Genomic DNA, 19,554 nt, shown 5'->3' on the forward strand with positions numbered 1-19,554 from the left:
TTCAAGTCCCCGATCAGGAAATACAGACAGAGATGAGTCCACCCACCCTCTGGACCTCTTTCAATCCTGTCTCTCTGCATTATGTCAAGGAAGTAATGTTTAAACTTAAACCTTCCTTTTGTAAACATGACACTTTACATCCTCATTATCTGAGACAATTATTTGATACTGTCAGCCCTGGGTTGGTGTCGTTATTGAATAAATCCTTGCTTGAAGGAGCTATACCCTCGAGTTTGAAAATTGCCTCAATTACACTCGTACTAAAGAAACCCTCACTTGATGCCTTTATTTTATCAAACTTTCATCCTATACCCAAGGTTTTGGAAAAAATTGTATTTTTACAGCTTCAGACCTTCTTAAATGGCAATCATATTTTTGAGAAGTTTCAGTTGGGGTTTAAATCTCTGCACAGCACAGAAACCACTCTTATAAGAGTTCATGGCTACAGATTCGGGAGATTCTGTCATTTTGGTAATGTTAGATTTGTCTTCTGCTTTTGATACTGTCGACCATACGATTTTCGTCTCTCGGCTGGAGTCTTGCGTTGCTCTAGGGGGCGAGGTTTTAAGCTGGTTCAAATCTTTTTTTGACCACAGGTCAAACTCATTTCATGACTCAATATTTGACTAATAGACGATTCTCTGTAAAAATGGGATGTTTCTCCTCATCCCTCTGAAATTTATCCTGCGGTGTGCCTCGGGGTTCTGTCTTGGCTCCTGTCCTATTCTCTCTCTATCTTCTTCCTCTGGGTTCTATTTTAGGAAACACAAATGGGCCCTATTTTAACGATCTGAAACGCAAGTATCAAGTGCGAAACGCAAGTAACTTTGTGGGCGGGTCTTGGGCGCTGTTGCTATTATACCGGTGGGATAAATGACTCTTGCGCCCGACGCTAATCTAAAATGGGTTGGTCTGAAGTAGCTTCATTACTCATAGGTGTGGTTTGGGAGTAACGTGAAATAAACCAATCAGAGCGACAGAGCAGGCGCGCTTGTTCCATGGCGGATTGCTATTATAACGGCGGATTTGCCAGGCGCACGCCAGAAGCGGTTCACAGCCGAGGAGACCGACGTTCTCGTCAGGGCCGTAAAACACAGAGAAGTGACATTGTATGGGGATGGGAGAAACCCACCCAAATTAGCTTCGGTTAAACAGGCGTATAAAAATGTATAAATGTAATGTAGGGTAAATGTGTAAGCTAGATTTATGCATATTTTTTCACATCTTCGTGGACACAACAATGATTTCCCTCATGTGGTAATATTTTTCCTTGTAATAATGTATGGTTTTCTAAAAATGAGAACTGCTGCGTCTGTGTGTAGATGAGAGAATCAAAGTGTATGCGCGTTGTGCACACGCTACATTGATTATGCACCCTTAAAATAGCATATGAATAACATGCGCAACGCGCCACTGACTTTAGACTAGGTTTTTGATGGGTGCAAGATAGGGGCCAATTTCACTGTTATGCTGATGACATGCAGATTTATATGCCTTTGTCTGGGAAAAATAAGAGTGCTTTTAGACAGTTTGACAGCATGTCTTGAGGAGGTAAAAACTTGGCTTGTCAAGAATCTCAGACAAAACAGAAGTTATTGTTTTTGACCCCTCAGAAACCAGGCCAAGGCATGATCTTGACCTTGGATCTCTAGATCTATCTATCTCTCCCCAAAGACGGAATTTGGGTGTGATGTTAGATAGTTCCCTCAAATTCAATAAGCAAATTAGTGCTGTCATTGGATCCAGCTTTTTCTATCCTCGCTCTCTAGCGAAAATCAAATCTTATCTTCCCAAGCGCTCGATGGAGATTGCGATCCATGCTCTTATTACCTGGACTATTGCAACTCCCTTTATTTTGGTGTATCAAAGTCCCAAACCGCTCGCTTAAAGGTTGTTCAAAATGCTGCGGCGAGATTCCTGAAGGGAAAAAAGAAATTTGATCATGCCACCCCTCTTTTGAGATCCCTTCAATGGCTACCGATAAATTTGAATATAAGTTGAATACAAAATTGTATTACTGGTGTATAAACTATATATATAACTGGTGATTTAGCACCTTCTTATCTGTCTAACTTACTCCATTTATATTCTCCCACTAGAAGTCTTAGATATGAAACGAAACTTCTCCTTCAGATACCTAGAACCCAGCTAAAATCAAGGGGTAACTGTGCATTTGAAGTTCAAGCTCCCACTGTATATTAGATCGACTTCCTCTCTGTCTGAGTTCAAGTCATGTCTCAAAACGTATTTATTTTCTATTGCTTTTAGCTTATAATGATTGTTCTGTTTTAAACTGTGTATAGTATTACTCGTGTTACTAATTTCTATTAGCTCTATTTTCTATGTGTACAGCAATTTGGTCGGCCAGTGGCCATTTTTAAATGTGCTCTATAAATAAATAAAAATGAAATGAATGAATGACGCGCCCCGATTGGCTCGTGCAGACACACCACTTCACCATAGGCTTGTGCACTGTTATGGCTGTGCAGTAGCACTGCGTTATTTAATAAAAGGCTTTTGAATAAAAGGAGTTTTTCTAGCAAAGAAAGTGAACAGATGTGCTTTTAGGTGATGATGATGATGATGATGATGATGATGAAGGCTGTTTTATGCATTCCCTTCACCCTCTCAAAGAATTAGACAATTTTCTTCTGCTGCTGTCTTCTGGTCAAAAGTGTTATATTAGGAGTGTGTGGCACAACAAAACTACATTCTAGTTAAGATAAATCTACATCTTGTAGATATGGCATCATGTAGAACTTTTGATTTTAATCGTCTTATCGTTGTTTTCTCACATTGTTGCATTTACCTAGCATGTTGTGCAGATGCTGTTTGTGTGTTGAATTATTGTTTATTAAACCTTTACCGAGTTTTCCAAGTTCAGAAATATGTGAGAACACACTTCTTTTACACACAGTTCACTGCGCATGCACACTGAACTCCTTTAGCGAGAATGAGAGAGAGTGCTGATTCACTCATGCTGTTTATGAAATTACAGTCTCAAATTCTTGGTTTAACCTTTTCATCTGTGTGGATCAATTTATTCATTCAACCAACATGTTATATTGAATAAATATTTGTGGGATTCAGGCCCTCCATTATTGTTAGGGTTTCAGTAACACACCCACTGAGAAGCCTATTGAAAGCGCCCTGGATATAAAAATATGAGCCACCATACTCTAATGCATATTTGACTTGCAATTAATAATGAATGCACATAATGTGAACGAATTTAATAAACTTAGTTTCCAAGAGTTCCTGGTAACCATCAGTAAATTCACTGAAAAAATAATTCATAAACATACAAATATCAGTTGACCCTGTGTTTACTTTCTATACTGACAGACGAAAGTGAAAAGACTGTATTAATCAAAGTTTTGAGAAAGAAAGAGATACAGGGCAAGATGAGACTGAGAGAAAAAAGAAAGAAAAGCCCCATTCGGACGGGATTAACTTTACAAGGGTAGATGGAGTAATGTAATTGTACCATAGGACGTATGTAATAATAATGGCCAATTCGCACAGGAAAGATATCTCAGTAAAACCAGCAGAAGTGGGAGGGGTAACTCGATTTAAGCACCGCTGTCACCCATGTTGTCATGTGCGCAAACATATATAACCTATATTTATATAAAACAGTTAGGTCCGGTCGAACGATGTATTAAAGGGGTCATATAATGCCATTTTTGTACAAGTTAATATGATTCTTTAGGGTCTAAATGAAATGTTTGTAATATACTTTAATTAAAAATTCTTATTAGTATTGTAAGAAAACACTCATTTTACCTGGTCAAAAACAGAGCTCTGTTTTCAGCACGCCGTTCAAGTGCATGTGTCTTTAAATGATAATGAGCTTTGCTCACCCCACCCCCTCTGTTCTGTGGGGCGTTTTGACTCAACACACGTGGAGTGTTGCCTTGACAACAGTTAATATTAATAACTTGACAACGAAATTAATATTGTCAGTCTAGAGCTAGTGTCCACACAGCTGACATGTTTCACTGTTGTAGCTTATCAACATTGTGTGCACGAAATAGTCGCTGAACACTTGGAGCAGCGCTAATTAAATTTATTTTACATTGTACAGCTGTTCATCTTTACAGTGAGATAGGATATCTGACATATCACATATCATCATCTTCACCTCCTTCCTCCATTCCATGACCTATTCCCTCTTCCTCTGTCTGTGAAACAAAAAAGCGATCATACTAGCTGTTTCAAAAGTACAAGTGACTTCAGACTTCCCCACTTCAACACTCTTCTCATCATTTTCCTGAACTACTTCACTTACTAGCTGTATTTCTGTTCATCAGGGAAAAGACCCGGAAGAGGCGGATGAGGTGGTCGTTGTTATTGAAAAGGGTTTCATGGACGAGTTCTTTGAGCAGGTTTGCATATTTACATTGCCTATTTACTAATGAAATACACTGAAAATCCTCAAACTTATCCAGACTATCAGGGCTAGGTTTGAAAGAAAGAGAGTTGAGGTGAGGCACTATTCGCGAACGGCCTTAGTCTTTTGTATTTATTTACCAACTAACTTACTAACTAAAGGCACTCAGGAGAAACAGGGGTATTCCAGAAAGCAGGCAATGTGACTTACCTGGGTAAGCTAACCTTGCTTTCTGGAATACCCCCCTGGAAAGACGAACAGGAACACAAACCAACACAATAAACGACAAGAACATACAAAGAACTGAACCAAACAACAGGCTAAATGAGGAAAAAAACAAAGTGGGACCAATCAATCAACCAATGAATAACAATGGGACCAAAAAAAATCCAGAACTAAACACAGAGATTGAAACCGATCTCAAAGAACCAAAACTACACAGACAATACATGACACAGATTATGTCACAGAAATTGGTTGAAGCTAAAATGTGCTATGATTGTTCAGCACCACGTGGTCATTATCTGATTGGCTTGTATAGACGTGGGTGTTAATGACAACATGAGTTTGATCAGTTCTGATTTCCCTCTTCTCTCTCAGGTAGAGGAGATTCGAGGGTTCATTGACTCTCTGACAGAGAAAGTAGAAGAAGTGAAAAGAAACCACAGCACCATCCTGGCCTCTCCAAACCCAGATGAGAGTAAGAGCCTGTTACACACTCACAATAAAGTCTTTCATCAGCAGCCTCCGTAAAGTCAGAAACACACATGGAAAAGATCACAGTCCTGTCATTCAGCTTCACCGTTACAAAACATCTATGTGTCTCAGTAAGAACTGAAGTGAATTTTTCTCTCGGTTTCAGACATAACAACAGACATTACGGGCCCTGTTTTAACGATCTGAAACGCAAGTATCAAACGCGAAACGCAAGTAACTTTGTGGGCGGATCTCAGGCGCTGTTGCTATTATACTAAATGACTCTTGTGCCCGACGCAAATTTAAAATGGGTTGGTCTGAAGTAGCTACAATACATTACATTAGTGTGGTTTGGGCATAACGTGCAATAAACCAATTAGAGCGTCATCTCACATTCCCTTTAAGAGCAGGAGCGCTTGTTCCATGGCGGATTGCTATTATAACGGCGGATTTACCAGGCGCACGCCAGGAGCAGTTCACAGCCAACAAAATGTAAATAAAGAAATGTCACAAAGACATACTTTCCAATGTTTTGGTCTCACTCTCAATGAATCACGAGGTTATGAATGCATGGTGATATTTTTGCAATGTAGTCTAACATTAGACTGAGATTACTTTGCTTACCTCACTGTAGACGATGCAGCAACTCTTCTGTCAAATAAGCTCTCCTCTCCCGTGCTGCTGCTGGGGCATTTGGGTTAAGTGGCATCGGCACATGCAGTTCACCATCACGTCTCCTTAAGTCCTCTAATATTTCCTCATCTATGTCAACAACACATCCATGATTAATGGAAATGTTGTGTAAAACACAACAAGCCACAAAGAATGCTGCGACTTTTTGAAGAATGTACTGTAAAGTGCCTCCTGACCTATCCAAACACCTGAAGCGCATTTTCAGTATGCCGAATGTTCGTTCAATTACACAGCATGTTTGTGTGTGTTTTCTATTAAACAGCGTTTCACTCGTTGCTGGCATCAAAAATGGTGTCATCAGCCTTGTCTTTAACGGATAGCCGTTGTCCCCTAACAGCCACCCATCCAAGGGGGGATTCCCCTCGAAGATGGCAGGAATGGCAGAGTTTGCCAGTATAAATGAGTCATGGCTCGAGCCAGGATAATTCGCAAAGACATGGGTGATTTTACTATTAGCATCGCAAATGACTTGTATGTTGATTGAATGGGTTCCCTTGCGGTTGATGTATATCAGTGCGTTTTCTGATGGGGCACGTAGCTGCACATGGGTGCAGTCTATAGAACCAAGGACACCAGGGAACCCATACTTCGCCCAAAACGCCTCTTTCCTGGCTGTCAGGTGTAAGGTGGAATTGGATCTATTCCACAGCATGTCGGACTAGACCTGATGTAACTGCATGTATAGCCGAACTTATGGCAGATTGTGAAATGCCTCCAGACGCATGGAAATGCAGTGCCGCCGTAACTTTCACTGCAACAGGGAAGGCATAGGGACATGGTGCATCAGTTCCCAGCTCATCTACCAGGAGATGGCAGACATCTGTCACAGCCTGACGGGCTTACGCATACATTCCTCCTCACTGAGGGAGAGATAGGTCTGTCTGGGCCTGTAGACCCTCTCCCTCCGGCATCTAATTCTCTGTCCCAAGACGTACTCCATCTCACTGTGCAATAAAAAAATAATGAGCAAGCGCAACTTAACTGGTAAGTTGAAGAGTAAGGTTTTTAATGAACTTGGTTTTTAATGATGGTAAAGGTGATTTCGCAGTCTTCAGAATTTTTTGTCAGTGGCAGAATTGTTTTCTGAAACTGCAAAATAGCACCAGGGAATGTTTGCGCCGGAAAACACCTCCTCTTTTCGCTGAACCGCCCCCGGGAGCGCAAGTTCATTCCCTAATTTACCGGCATGCGTCTGTGGAGGGAAAAGTCCGCTGTGCGTCGGGTGCAAAATAGGAATGATACATGCGTCGTGTTGTCACGGTTCATGAATCAGCTGTCTCATTTCTGATGTGTGTGTGTGTGTGTCTGTGTGTGGGTGTGGTTACTCATTGTGTTGATTAGTGTCGCCAGCTGTGATCAATCCCCGTTCCCTTTTTATGTGCAGTAATTCCCATCTCATGTTGTCAGATCGTTGTGGTTTCCCCGGTGTCGTGTCCTGTTCCCGTGTGGCTCTCTGTTTCCCTGCTGTGGATTATCGTCGTGTGGATTCGTTGTTATTCGTCACCTCGTCTGGATGTTCCACTGGTTCCTGGTTTCCCGAGCACGCCGATCACTTCACCACCACTGGATGCCATCAAAGTCCCTGCGCCACAATCGTCATCTGAGTGTTTGTTTTCCCCGACCTGTGTTGTGCGTTTCTGACCATCTTAATAAACGCCTTTTACTTGCAATTGTATCCGTTCTGATTTCCTCACAGAACGATCTGACCAAATATGGATACAGCAAGCGCAACTAGTCTGAGCGACTTCATTTCCCATTGTATCACACGTATGGATCAACAAGAGGAGAGTATATCCAACACAGGTCGCGTGGTTCAAGCACTCGTGGCGCAGGTGTCCGAGCTCACCCAACAGTTACAACTTTTACGAGCTCCCACTGCGCCGCCCACACCGCCCGCTCCCCCCCCCCCCCCCCCACCAGCACCAGTACCAGAGAATCAACCTGAGCCTCGTCTACCCACACCGGAGGGATATTCTGGTGAGCCTGATTTTTGCAGAGCTTTTCTCACGAGATGTTCCATGCACTTTGCATTGCAGCCGCGTACCTTTCATAGCAAACACTCCAAGGTGGCGTTCGTACTGACACTGCTGTCAGGAAAGGCGGCTCTCTGGGGGACGGCGGTGTGGGAGAATAAGGACGAATGCTGCACCTCGTTCCAGGCACTCTCCGAGGAGATGAGGAGGGTTTTCGATCGCGCAGTGGCGGGTAAGGAGGCGGAGAGATTACTCGCCGATCTGCGTCAAGGTGAAGGCTCGGTGTCGGATTATTCCATCCAGTTCCGCACCCTGGCCGCAGAGTGCCATTGGAACGAGGAGGCGCAGTGGGACATGTTCCTGCATGGGCTGGCTGACCGCGTTCAAAAGGAAATCTACGTTTTGGACCTCCCTGAGACACTTAATGGACTGGTGGAGCTGGCATTAAGAGTGGATGCCCGCCTGAATCGTGTTACAAGACATCCGAATCGTCCCCAGCACGGCGAGGAGGACCACCAGCCCAGTGGAGTGAGCGCGGTCAGCCCTGTTTTCGACCACGAGCCCATGCAGGTAGGGAGAGCTCGGCTTTCCCGGGAGGAGAGGGAAAGGCGGAGATCCCATGGACTCTGTCTGTACTGTGGCCGGGCTGGTCACTTTATCCACTCTTGTCCGGTAAAAGAGCAAGCCCGATAGTAAGTATGAGGCTACTATCGGGTGGGATCTCCGCCGAGAAGACCTCATCACCATCATCGACCCTCCTCCCGGTAAGACTGAGATGGCCAACGTCCACACACAGCACTCAAGCACTACTGGATTCGGGAGCGGAAGGTAATTTCATGGACTTCAAACTTGCACTCAAGCTTCAGATTCCCATCACTTCCCTCCCGCACAAGATAACCGTCAACGCACTCAATGGACAGGAACTTCCCGGATTACTCATTCTACTGAAATCATCACAATCATCACTTCTGGCAATCACACTGAACTCATATCATTTCTCCTCATGGACTCACCACTTGCCCCGTCAGGTTCTGTGTTTCAGAGTGAGGCAACGGATTTGTCTAACGTGCCCACGGAGTATCTCGACCTGAAGGAGGTGTTCAGTAAGTCCCGTGCTGCTTCTCTTCCTCCGCATCGTCCCTATGACTGTGCTATAGATTTACTGCCAGGTAAGTCTCCGCCTAAAGGCAAACTTTACTCTCTTTCTGTCCCGGAGAGGGAGGCCATGGAGAAATATATTTCTGATTCTCTAGCCTCTGGGTTCATTCAGCCTTCCTCTTCTCCTGCGGGGGCGGGGTTCTTTTTTGTGGGGAAGAAGGATGGGTCTCTGCGACCTTGTATTGATTACCGAGAGCTGAATAACATCACGGTAAAGAATACTTATCCTTTGCTGTTGATGTCTTCAGCTTTCGAGAGGTTACAGGGAGCATCCATTTTCACAAAATTGGACTTACGTAACGCCTATCATTTGGTTCGCATCAGGAAGGGGGATGAATGGAAAACCGCTTTTAATACCCCTAGGGGGCACTTTGAATATTTGGTTATGCCTTTTGGGCTTTCCAACTCCCCGGCGGTTTTCCAAGCACTCGTTAATGACGTGTTGAGAGACATGGTAGATCAGTTCATATATGTTTACCTGGATGACATATTGATTTTTTCTTCGTCTCTCCAGGAACACGTTCAACACGTCAGACGAGTGCTCCAGAGATTGTTAGAGAATGGCCTTTTTGTCAAGGCGGAGAAATGCGCTTTTCACGCACAGTCTGTTCCCTTCCTAGGGTACATCATCTCTTCTGAGGGAGTGTGCATGGATCCTGACAAAGTTAAGGCTGTGGTGGATTGGCCAAGCCCAGATTCCCGTAAGGCCCTACAGCGGTTTCTGGGGTTCGCCAATTTCTATCGGCAGGTTCATCAGCAACTTCAGCCAACTAGCCGCACCTTTGACTGCCTTGACCTCCCCCCGAACGACGTTCAGGTGGTCGAACACTGCTGAGGCAGTGTTCGTCAACCTCAAGAGCCGCTTTGTTTCGGCCCCCATTCTTGTCACCCCTGATCCCACATGTCAGTTCGTGGTGGAGGTCGACGCGTCAGAGGTGGGGGTAGGAGCAGTTCTTTCACAACGCGCTTCCTCAGACGACAAGATGCATCCCTGCGCGTTTTTTTCTCATCGATTATCGCCTGCCGAACGTAACTATGACATTGGTAACAGAGAGTTGTTGGCGGTCAAGTTAGCGTTGGAGGAGTGGCGTCATTGGTTAGAGGGTTCAGGGGTACCCTTTATCGTTTGGACCGATCACAAGAACCTTGAATATATTAGATCTGCTAAAAGACTCAACTCCAGGCAGGCTCGGTGGGCACTTTTTTTTCGGACGTTTTGACTTTGTTCTCTCGTACCACCCGGGTTCCAAAAACATCAAACCCGACTCTTTATCTCGTATTTTTGATCCATCCGAACGCCCGGTGAGTCCCGAGTGCATTTTACCGAGAAAGTAGTTATCTCCACACTCGTATGGGAGGTTGAGTCGAAGGTCAAGACGGCCTTAGAAGGGGTAACGCCTCCGCCCGGTTGCCCACCGAATCGTTTGTTTGTTCCGGAGGGGTTACGGTCCGACGTTATTCGATGGGGTCATTGCTCCAACGTGGCTTGTCATCCAGGAGTGACTCGCACCAGCTATTTAGTTAAGCAACGATTCTGGTTGACCTTGAAAGACCTTGTTTTTTTGTGCAAAAACTTTTAACATTATAAATTGAACCTCAGGGAACATAAATAATATTAAAATAATAATAATAATAATGAAAAAGTCCATGTCATGACTCCTTAACCCCTTAAAATGAACACAAAAATCTAAGTTTACCTAAATCTAGCATGTTCACACACCTGAAATGTGGATTGCTCCAGGACTAGGGTTGGGAACCACTGCTCTATAGCCACAACTGCACCAGAACACTCTCTGTGCAAGCAGATGTGGTCCAGCTGTAGACGTCACACTGAGCTCTTGTCTGGTCGGGTTGTGCTCCGGTGACTGACACACTAAATGCCAGTGTTCTCCTACAATCACAGCAGGGCTACTCTGTTCTTTAATTTACCCACAGTAAATGACTGTGCTCCGTACTGACTCAGGAAGTATTGATGGATAGCATAGCACTTCAGTCTCACGCTCGTTTCACAGAAGCAGGAAAGTTGTATACGTCTCAGAAGGCATGAGAGTAAATGTAAAAGATGCATAAATTATGAGAACATTTCTGGGTGTACTGTATTTTCTTTTAATACAGAATACAGAATAGCAAGAGACATGGGATTCCTATGATACATGAGAATCTATTGATAAATATTCTATAATGCTCTCATATTTGTATTCTTCCTTATCGAGTTGAGGGTTGCAATCTCCCCCTAGAGGTAGTGGTACTACAGAATGTCAAGTTAATATTTTCCACTTGGTCAGTTCTCCCTGAGAGTTTCTCTAGATAAGAAGCTGACAGAGCTTCTCTCTTGGGGCACTTTTAAGGCTATGCCTGTCCCTGGGACTTCCCTTGGTATAGTGCATCGAAGCTCAAGTATCTTTTCCATTATTAGAAAATATTAGCTTATTGAATGGTGCCACTATTGTATTAAACGTTAAATTGTATTAAATGAAGAACATCTTCAGTGTTTCTAGAAGAGAAGAGTTGGAAAATAATGTGTTACCTTATTCAAATATGCTGAATAAGCCTACATTACATTCAGGAATATTGGAATATGTCAGTAGTTGAAGATCAGACATGATGTGCATATAAACATTCTGTGTCTCTCTCTTTTATTTTCTAACAGAAGCAAAAGCAGAGTTGGAGGAGCTGATGACAGATATCAAGAAGTTGGCTAACAAAGTGCGCTCCAAGTTAAAGAGTGAGTCCTTCATCCTCAAAAACTGCAACTATAGTCATGTGACACACAGAAGCATCCGAGAAACAATTACCACATGACTTCAGTGCGCTCTCTCTTCACCTGCGAGTCACACACAGCACTGGCTTTGTTCTTAAAACTTGTGAGCTGACTTACTCAAGAGATGAGTCTTTGGTTTAAAGTTGAACCGTCTGAATCCTGAACAGTGCTTTAGGAAGTCTATTTCTGAGTTTATGAGGCAGACAGACAAGGGTCTGCCCCTGCTGTAGATTTTCTGATATTCTGGGTATCATTAACTGGCCATAATTGCAATGATTGCAAATAATTTGATGGACTGTAGTGTGATAAGAGCTGAAAGCTTTATAAGTAATTAGCAGTGTTTTTAATGTGTATGAAAGCAAATTTAGTGAAGCTTCAGCTGGTTCAGGAGCTAATTCAGTAACCCTGAAGGAAATTCTCCAAGTAGTGCATTACAATAATCTAATCTTGAGTCATGAACACATGAATGAGCTTTTTGGCATTAGAAATAGAGAGCCGTTCATATCATTAGCATTGAGCGATTGTGGTATCATTTGATGCATCTCTCCCACAGCATCATGGCACTGATAGCAATACACACAATAACACTTTCCAGAGGGATTTGGATCCAGAAGTTTGGTTATTATTTATTGATCATTACTGTCTTTAGAGCATGTGAATGAATAACCACAGGGATGTCTGCTCTTTTTTTAAGGTATCCAGCTGACCATCGAGCAGGAGGCAGTAAACAGTGAATGCCCATCAGCTGATCTGAGGATACGGAAAACACAGGTGAGACTCTGCATGCCAACACGTCAGTCGGCTGCTCGCTAATGACGGGCAGATGCATGTGCTTTTGTGCACATTATTATAAGTGCTCTCTGTTTTTCAGCACTCCACCCTGTCGCGTAAATTTGTGGAGGTGATGTCTGATTATAATGCAACACAATCAGATTACAGGGAACGCTGTAAAAGACGGATACAGAGACAGCTGGAGATTAGTGAGTAAACACACACACACACACACACACACACACACATGTGAGCCAGGTGTATTTTTTCTCTGAGGACGCAAGGGAGGAAGTGCCTCCTCAAAAATGTTGGATGAGAAAAATAATCAACGGTATAAAAAATAAAACAAAATTAATATTATGCAATATGAAATTAAGAAGACGTTGTCTTAAATAATATTAACAGGCTATTCATTAAACCTGTTTATTTGCACTCAGAAATACTTGATTCGGACATTTAGGTCAGTTATTCCTCGATAATATATAATATAAATCGCTGCATAATAACCGCTCATCTGAATATTTTGTACTGGCGCTTCTTTCATGTGTCTTGTACATGAATGCTGAATCCTGATGTCTCAAAACATTTTTATTCAAAAGTAGCCATCTTGCGCCTCAGTTATCAACTATATTTACTAGGGATGTAACAATATATCATCATTTCGAGATCACAAAATATCATTATTTCACAGATCCCTGTGGTTTAGTTCCTATTTCCCTTGTTTCCATTGCTCCCTTGTAAGTTTCCATAGAAACCCTTGTTGATCTCCATGACGACTAATCACCATCACCTGTCTCTCATTATCCCCTTATCATCTTGTGTATATAACCACTCAGTTATCTTCTGTTCATTGTCTTGTGCTAACATTTCAGGCTGGTTTCTCCCTCTGTATTATTTCTAGTGTTTATTAAATGTGATTTCATCGTTCTTCTGCGTTAAGCATCTTGGGCGTTTTGGATCTATCAAAGCAAGACAGCATGTGACAGAACACAAGACCTTTATAACAAAGTCTGGGAGAAGCACATTCAGATAATCTACCCAATCAGTGCGAGAGGAGGCGTATAAATATTTAGTGATTGGAAACCGAGGCTTTCTGAAGCGTTTGAGGGTTTCATTAAAAATTGTGCTGAAAAACGGTTCATTACCAAGCGGCAACATTCTGATCTGAAAAATGAAGCCTACCCGGAAGTGCGAAAAACTGCAATACATCGAAAATCCGCTAGGGGCAGGTCCCAAAAGGGAGCAAATGTCCATAGCCCCCATGTTAAAATGTCCGTTTTCACAGCATAAATTCATGTTTTTACAAGTTGGTCCCATGGACTTTTATTGTATTTTTCGATAGCTTCCGAGTGCCTGACAACTGTGAGGGGGGTGAATTTTTTTCCAACTTGTTAGTTTAGATCGTATTTAGATATAAAATATATGACAATAAGGGCGTGGTTAACTTTGAGTGACAGCTTGATTGACAGCTGACAAGGCAGCGCCACGGAGAATGACAACAAGAAGCGCCATTTTTTAATACAGTTGACATATAATACTACTGTTTATGTATCATGAAATGTAGTTTTAAGAGTTTTTCAGGCGAGAATGTAGTTGTTTAAAGCTCAAATCTGTGGTTTATTTAAAGATTTATGAAAATTTTATCCAGTTGATCCAGCGATGACCGGGCGCTCGGCATTCATGTACCCCGCCTGGAGCAGTCTTTCATCGGCTTGACGTTATGAGGTTTGCCGCTAATGCCGCGGACTCTGGCGTCTCTTTAGTGGTTAAACATGAGATATTGTGTATATCGTCTTGTGTATATCTAATGGGCGATTTTTGGTCTCGTGAATCTAAATTTTTTTCCCTGGGCAATCGTTTTGGCTGAGGGGAAGTTTCATAACTTTATAAGCTATTTAACTTTACCGATGTATAGACTATAGAGCGCTGACTTTGTATGTTTGACTGAATTGTTTGCTTTATTTGTATAGCTTCTTATACCTTTTACGTATACTTTTATAATGGCTAATATTGATAAAACTGAAATTTAACAAAAAGAGACTGGGTTGAGTTTTTGTCATTTTAAATTTTAATACAACGAAGATGATCTGTAATGTTGTTTACTGCAAAATCTGTTGTTTAGTACAAATGCACATATTGCCTGGACCATAAAATGTGTAATATTTTTATATTATATTTAAAATGAAAAGAGGCAGGTTTGTGTTTTATATTTTGTTTTTTCATAAATAGGCAAACGTTATGTGCAGTTGAATATAATCAATATGCGTTGCCTGAACCACATTTGTGTGGCTATAATGTTTAAGATTTCTTTGCGTTGAAAACGAAAAGAGTTAGTGTGGTGTTTTATAACATATTTCGTTGCCTAAAATATACACAGAGATAACCGAAGTAGCAGAGCGAGCTGAGTGACGCGCGCTGCGTTAGAAGGTGGGCGGGGTAAGGATTTCCCAAGATTTTCCAAGATGGCGCCGCCCATACCCCCCATAAACGGCTTCAAACCCGTTCTTCAGAAAGTCTATGGGTGACGTCACAGACGCTTTGTCCATATTTTTTACAGTCTATGTTCATTACTCGAAGCTTTTAACACAATGCACATTAGCGACATCTTGTGGTCAGACTTGTTTTCTCCACCATATCTAACAAATCATCGAGGAGCAGAGGATATACGGTTTGGAAAAAAAAAACACATGACCAAACAAAGCTTCGGAATTCTGTGACATACAAGAGTGGAACCAATCTGAGATCAATCCAGTTCTATATAATCGGATCTAAACTCATCTAAATGATCTGATCATATCACCCTGTAGCCCAAGACTGGTTGCTCACTGAAGCCTGGTCAGTACCTGGATGGGAGACTCCTGGGAAAACCAGGTTGCTGCTGGAAGAGGTGTTTGTGTGGCCAGTAGGGGGCGCTCACCCTGTGGCCTGTGTGGGTCCTAACGCCCCAGTATAGTGATGGGGACACTGTACTGTATCAAGCACCATCCTTAAGATGAGACGTTAAACCGGGGTCCTCACTCTCTGTGATCATTAAAAATCCAATGGCACTTTTTGTAAAAAGTAGGGATGAAACCCTGGTGTCCTGGCCAAATTCCCTCCATTGGCCTTTATCAATCATGGTCTCCTGATTTTCCCCATCCACAGAATTGGCTCTATCACTCTCTCCTCTCTCCACCTACAGCTGGTGTGTGGTGATGTTGTACTGTGGATGCTGCACACTGGTGGTGGTTTAGAGGGGAGATCCCCTGATATGATTGTAAAGCGCTTTGGGTGTACAGTAGCACATTGTAAAGTGCTATATAAATGCCTGATTTCATTTCATTTTCATTTCAGTTTGTGCCAATGAGACCTCTTAAATATGTTATGTTCTAATAATTTTGGCCACCACTGTATAATCTTAAAATAAAAGTTAGGCTACTCACTGTGAGTAGGCCCTGCACCCTAGGGTGGGGGTGTAGGGCTATCTGCATGCTTAGCCCTAAGGTGCATCAATATTGAGGACGTATTGATGATGTACGCCAATTGTTGAGTACAAAGCTAGCATCGAACCTGGAAAAATATAAACATCAATACAATTATTGAAGAAGAATTATTATACGCATTAGCCTACCTTAGTAGGGTATTCATGTCGAAGTGTACTCTGCGTTTGGGCCAAATCCCGAGCTCGGGGCGTCTCTTCGGACAGAACTCCTAAAATACATATTCTGTGAACGTACAATTTCTGATTATATGTAAGTGCAGTGGGGTCTTGTATCACCCTGAAGAGGTTTCTTTTGCATAACTGTACACTAACTCTACTAACTGTGTACACTAGTATTCTTGCCGCATCCCCCTTTTTTATCACCCTGAGCCCCCCAGTTTGGAAACAGCTGGCCCCATCTGGGCCTTTCTGTGTCATTGGCTTCAAGCTGGAACCATAATCATCCTGCCAGCTTGGGTGAAAGACCGCTTGTGTTTCCAGTCTGTTACTGCCTACCAGAATAACGTAGTAAAGCTGGCCAGCTGGGTCGCCCAGCACTCGAAACGTCCGCAGTGAAGGTCTGTATTTAGTGAATTCAGTGTTTAATCAAATCTGAGTCATGGTACATATAGATCAGAGATCTGTGATCACGTCAGACTGTTCATTATTAACTCAGTGAGCTGCTAAATTAGAGATTGTCGAGGATTAACAATGGTGTATGTCACCTCATTGTTTCAGGCTAGTGATTCTCTATTCTTAATTCAAAAAGGGCAGCGGTTTCATCAGTAGATTTTTTATTTGTTTAATTATCCATAATTGCAGTTTCCATTTGTTGTTTTTTGTCATTTGACCTTTGCATATAAACTCTGATCTTGATCTTATTGTTAGGTTGATGTTCCCATTTGAGTGATTTCCACACAAGGCACCAAATTATGTTCTGAGTTTTGGTCACACATCACTTACGGTGAATGTGAGAGTGTCAGATTATCCCTCTCTACTTTTATCTCGGGGAACCAGCTGAGGAATTTCTCCTTAACAATTATCAACACAATGAAGACAATTAGTAAATGAATACCATGAATGGATAAAGAAATAAAATTCACAAGATGCAAACTGAACCTTCTGGTGAAAATAACAGAGTTCTGGTGATGAGTGCAATATTCTTCAATCATTTAGTGCGTTAAACCCTGCCCATGCAAGCTCGTGTTTATCAGCCTGCACTTATGCCCACATCTCAGAATCCAATCATTAACTGATCCATAAAGCCAAGTCCCCACCATACACTCGGATGTCACAATAAGGAAGATACAATCTACCATTTCATTACGGCTTTAACTTTTATTATTCCAAATCATTAAACAATCTTGTATGATCTACATTTATCAATTTTATTAATGAAGCAAGCATACACATGTTTGACGAGTTTTGTATGATGCAAGGAGTGAATAGTTAAGCACATAAGCTAAGCTGGCATGAAAACATGCATTTTGAATCAATAACAGCAGCAGGAAGAAAACTGCCCGAGGTCACACAGCCAAGCACAGCTTTTATGAAGAGTGCAGGTTTGCATGTTATCCTGAGGTTTGCTGTTTGTCACATGACCATACTTTTGGATTGACTGTTCAAACCCAGCAAAATATTAATAAATTCATGCTGCATGGGGGTAACTTTCTCCGTATCTAGCAGCTTGCGATGTGATCTCATTTGTTAAAGTCATGCATTCTAATTAGTTACTTTTGAGCCATATTGGCTTAGGCACAAAAACTGGTTTATGTCAACAGTTACTCAAACTATCACATTGCTAAAGTCCCTAGTAAATAACTCTGATAAGTCTAGTCAATCCACTAGATATTAAGCTATTTGGCACAGCAGGCCCAGGCCCAAATCGCAAAAATCATCCAATATACATTGTATGTGTGTCAATGCATTATTTTACATCAACTACTATAAAGACAAACATTTACCCATATGCTGCTTTATGTGCTATAGCACAAACAAGCAATTAATATCATGTTTTTTCTGTGTAGCCGGAAGAAATACAACAAATGAGGAGTTGGAGAGCGTGTTAGAAAGTGACAACCCCATCTTCTCTTCAGGGGTGAGTGGATACGGCATCAGTAACTGGTCATTACAAAGATACTCTGCTAGTTAGTGGGAATAATAAAAAGTTGGAATAATCTTGTTGTCGGAGTGGCTGAAATGGATGGCTTTACTTTTATGAGCTCAGTGAAGGTGAGCCACAGTCCAGTTCTTGATATTGGTCTAGGGTCTAGGAGACGTGCCGCAAAAGGCTATCGGCTAATATCTATGGTAGTGGTCATGACCTCTGGCCAGAGGTAGCCTAGTCTTGCTTTAAATGAGTACAGATCTATTGAGACTAAGGGCCCTTTCACACCTACCTAGTTTGGTCCGGATCAAAATTACAGGTGTGAAACCTCCCCCAGACCACGGTCCGGATCAAACAGACCAAATTTGGTCCTACGAAAAGAGGTAGTCTCTACCTTTGATCAAACTGAACAAGGGTTTGGTTCGTTTCTAGTGTGAAAGCATTTTCCATATGGTTCGGACTTTCAGAACATTTACAGGAAGATCCGGTGGTTCCCGCGCAGCCTAAACAACTGAAGAAGAATATTTATGTGCAGATCTGTCAGTCCTGCCCACAGCGTTTCTTCCAGCTGATTCACATGCGCGCACACACACGCGCATACACACACACACGCGCGCACATACACACACTTTTCCTGCGTCCTGCCGGCTACGCTAAAATGTTTGCACAAAGAGGACGTTCATTTGGCGAATGTGAACTAGCCTCGAGTATAGTTGGTGCTGCAGGGAGTAATGCCGCAATAATAACAGTATAGTGGCAACGATATGCGTCTGTTCATTCATTCTTATCAAAGTTACCCGCCGAATTGACAACACGCTGATGTCAGACGCACGTCCGTTTACAAACCAATCAATGTCGAGATGCAGCCCATATAGATGATGACGACAGGACGCGAGTATGTCATGTAAAGTTCTTTAGTGCACTCGCATAATAGCAATGTGAAACCAAACCAAAACTAACTGAATGTATACAATGTATCAAAACATGAACTTTGGTTTGGACCTTGGTGCCGACTTTCAGGTGTGAAAACGCCCAAACTTAAGTACTTTTACGGAAGAGCAAGCATGGGCACTCATCTAAATAGTATTAGTCAATTACCTCTGTCGAATGACCCAGACTAACGTGAGATCCGTGTACATGGCCTCAAGACTCCGAGTGACATTGGAATGGGAATGAAGTTCAATCTATGACTACAATCTAAAGTCAAGAGTTAAATAGGATTATCAAATGTCTAAGTAAATAATCATTAAAATGACCAATAATCAATTGCCATTCTAACCTAAATTCTAGGTCAGGATAACATGGGAGTCAGAATGTTAACTGGAATTAAATACTTTGCTCACTGAAAAGACAGGAAACCTTCGGCCACACCATTGGATTCAGTCATTGGACTTGACTTGTGTGGCCCTTACAGGACACTAAGATACTAACATATTTGCTGGGTCTTTAGAGCTGCAAAAGTTCATATTTTGTTTGATACGATTTTTCAATCACCTTCTGAGAACATACTGCACTTTTTTTGCTGTTGTTTTTGCGCTCAGT

General features: G+C 42.2%; 1 protein-coding gene across 2 annotated transcripts in view; it reads left to right on the plus strand.

The window, feature by feature from the left end:
• Positions 1–19,554, plus strand: part of stx1a (syntaxin 1A (brain)) — a 39,607-nt gene that overhangs the window by 13,359 nt on the left and 6,694 nt on the right. For both annotated transcript variants that reach the window (XM_079885677.1, XM_079885676.1), the window contains exons 2-7: positions 4,314–4,388; positions 4,994–5,093; positions 11,564–11,638; positions 12,369–12,445; positions 12,546–12,654; positions 17,933–18,003. In XM_079885677.1, coding sequence (XP_079741803.1) covers positions 4,314–4,388; positions 4,994–5,093; positions 11,564–11,638; positions 12,369–12,445; positions 12,546–12,654; positions 17,933–18,003 — 507 coding nt within the window. The remainder of the gene's footprint in view (positions 1–4,313; positions 4,389–4,993; positions 5,094–11,563; positions 11,639–12,368; positions 12,446–12,545; positions 12,655–17,932; positions 18,004–19,554) is intronic.

This window comes from Squalius cephalus (genome assembly GCF_949319135.1).
Source record: "Squalius cephalus genome assembly, chromosome: 11".
In the NCBI taxonomy this organism is placed as follows: Eukaryota; Metazoa; Chordata; class Actinopteri; order Cypriniformes; family Leuciscidae; genus Squalius; species Squalius cephalus.